At 41.4% G+C, this 3,064-nt stretch overlaps 1 protein-coding gene across 1 annotated transcript; it reads right to left on the reverse strand.

The window, feature by feature from the left end:
• Positions 1-1,114: 1,114 nt before the first annotated feature.
• Positions 1,115-2,139, reverse strand: PCYB_001740 (hypothetical protein; the record flags this gene model as incomplete). Its single annotated transcript, XM_004227596.1, has 2 exons — positions 1,115-1,329; positions 1,458-2,139. 2 exons carry the CDS (start codon positions 2,137-2,139, stop codon positions 1,115-1,117), a joined length of 897 nt encoding a protein of 298 aa, XP_004227644.1.
• Positions 2,140-3,064: the final 925 nt, after the last annotated feature.

Below are 3,064 nucleotides of genomic sequence, written 5' to 3' on the forward strand. Positions count from 1 at the left end.
GCTCCGAGTTATCTTTTCACATGAGGGGAGGGGATTTTGAAGTTATTTCAGCTAGTAAATCAGTGTCACCCCCAAGCAGGTATTCTATATATATGTAATAATATGTATGCACTGTGGAGGGCGTTTTTCTTTTTTGTTCACGATGGCACTCTTTGCTGAAAGGGATATTTTCCCCTCGTTAGTAGTTGCTCGCAGCGGAGAGAGCATATATGTCATGGGAAAAAAATATGCTGCACGATTATGCCATACAAATAAGGCTTATTAATGTGCGTGCGCGAAATACGAAAAAAAATTTCCCTGCGCAGTTAAATAAATATTGCACTGTCTGGGCTGGCCTTCCTTCCGCCGCTAAGCGCGTATATATATTATATATATGTATAAATATATATAATACCCCCCATGATCTCCTTCCTTCCAAAGGAGCCTACTTGGAACGGCGCGATTGATAAACTCCCCGCTAAGGGGATGTTCCTTTGGAGAAGCTACGTGCAGTTGCAATGCAAACATATACGCGCTTTCTGTCCGCCGATAAGCGCCATTTATTCAGTTAAGATGTTAAAGTTTCAAAATAAAATGTAATGCAAATGTGTGGGATTACAAAATTATTATGCAGAAAAATGCTAAGTGTTTTTCAAAAGAAACAAGGGAGGGAAAAGAAAAGCTACTTGGTATAAAAATATTCCACGGTAATATAAGTTGTAACCCGTCGGGGGGAGAGGACCCCCCCGCAAAAAAAAAAAAAAATAGCAAGTAAACACCCAGGATGAGTAGGCAAATGCGGATGCACCACCTCATTTAGCCACTGATTTGGGAGGGAAGAAGAAGTGGTCGATCTCACAGATTTGTTCATAAAAAAAATTGTTATCAATTGGTGGGGAGGAAGAAACTCCAAAGTGGGAAGAAAAGTTGAATACGGGGTGAGCATACCACCAAATTCGCAGTGTCGCATTGGATAATTCCGTGCCAAAGGGGTTGGGGGAGGCCCCCCTAATCCCCCCTTTCCTTCCCCCTTAGTACTTTTGGAAGCGCATCATGACAAAATTGGAAGTGTCCGTAAACTTGGAGAACTCTGCCTCATATAGGTCCTGACTTAAGTTGAGGAAGGGCTGATAAATTAGTGACTCTGGGGGATGAACAGCTGTATGTTGTTATTTCCTTTTTTTAATTGATCAAAGAATTCTTGTGAGTCATCCCTGTTCTTTCTACACACATAGAGAAAAGTGCCATTTGTTTTTAAAGTTAACTTAATTGAATCGATAAGTGACGTTACGTTTTTTTTATCGTATATTAAATCACTCCCAATAATGTAGTCATATGTGACAATTTGCTCTTTTTCACGTGGGTACGTATTTTTTCATTGATCCAATCGATGTTTCATATTCTCACTTTACTCCTCCATGCTGAATCTAGGTGTCCAAAGACTTCTTCGTTTAATAGGACATTATGCTAAATGTTACTTAGAGTGAATAGATTGACATTGGTAATGAATACTTGGTTCGGTCCTTGATTAGTTCCGTTGCGAAAAATGTTCGTATGCGCGAAAATCGAAATGCTGGATAATCCAGTCCATGCATCGTGTTCTAATAGCACTTTATTTCTAAAGGGGGTACTATTCTGGAGGAAAAATTCGGAGATCCATTTGCTTATCAAGAGGCAGCACTCCAAAATGTTAATCCCGGTGATGTCATTATGTGAATGGACCTCTTCTCCTGATGTTTTGCCATCCTCAAATGAATTTACAAAATAGTTTAATACAATTTTTTTTATCCGTATAATGACCCCTTCTTCGCTTTCCCCCTTTTTTACTTTTACCTTTACGTTGATGAGCAACTCGTGGGTGCACTCCTGAATTATTTTTGCGTCCTCTAGATTTGTCGTGAACGATGTGTCCTTGTGGCTATTGGATGCACTGTCCACACACTTTCCTACACTGCTGCACATGCCGCCGCGCATGCCACTCACCTCGCGCCCACCCTGCTCTTCCCGCACATTCGACATGGGGTGGCTCAGAACGAGGTGCAAAATATTTCCGTCCTGGGCGTTGAAGGACTCCGACAGGATGCTCTTGCCGAATTCGTTTTTCTTCAGTAGGTCGATTTTGTTGGTTTCCTTATACAGGCGAATTTGTTTCCCCCACATTTCTCCCTGGCCGTTTAAAGTAGCACCTCCGCACCCTGCCTACTGTCGCCATTTCCCAAGCTGCCATAATGATCGTCAAAGATAATGCTCCCGAAAAAAGTTCATCGAGTTGATTTTATTTTTGACATGGGCACTTAGCTGGTATCCCTTCTTCAAGAGGGAAATTTGCAAATAATCTTTCCTCATATGTTCATGCAGTTCATTTTTTTTCTTTCCACTGTGGTATATTCTTTGCTATATAAAATGTAGTCGAATAGTAGCACTTCCTTTACAGCTTCACAATGCTTATCATTCATGTCCCACATGAGGGGGTTATTTCCACTGGCATTTAGTTAATTATGTCCAATTGCGCATTCGTATAACAGAAAGCGAAACATGTCCGCATTGTTATTTGCGCATGCGACGTGCGTGCGTATGACATAGTGGTAAGGGGCATGAACTTGCTAAAAAGTGGTGTGGCATCACGCGGGGGGTGCGCTTCTCCTTTTCTTTTGATCAGCGCGTGAGCCAACATAATGGGAACCATGGACAAGGGCCTTAAAAATGGCATTGAAAATCCCAACATGGCTCAGCCGGGAGCTGCACATAAACGACATGATTGTTGCCAGTAGACCACTGCCTCAATTTATCCGCCCTAATTTTTCAGCATGTTTCAAATTCGTTAGCAGTGTGTTAGTACTGTGTTAAAATTTTTAGTGTTTTTTTCGCTTTTTGTTCGCCTTTTTTTCCCAATATTTTTCCAACCCTCTCACCATATTTTTCAACCTTTCCTTTGCATGTGCCAACTTTGCAGACCCGCACGCTATTATTAGGTGACTGATTGCCAACACATTTTCACGGCCATCACCTGGAAATTTGCTCGGCGAGTAAAGTGTTTTGCAAGTTCAAATTACATTTGTAAGTGGACCATTTTAAATGCAGACAT

This window comes from Plasmodium cynomolgi (genome assembly GCF_000321355.1).
Source record: "Plasmodium cynomolgi strain B DNA, scaffold: 0039, whole genome shotgun sequence".
In the NCBI taxonomy this organism is placed as follows: Eukaryota; Apicomplexa; class Aconoidasida; order Haemosporida; family Plasmodiidae; genus Plasmodium; species Plasmodium cynomolgi.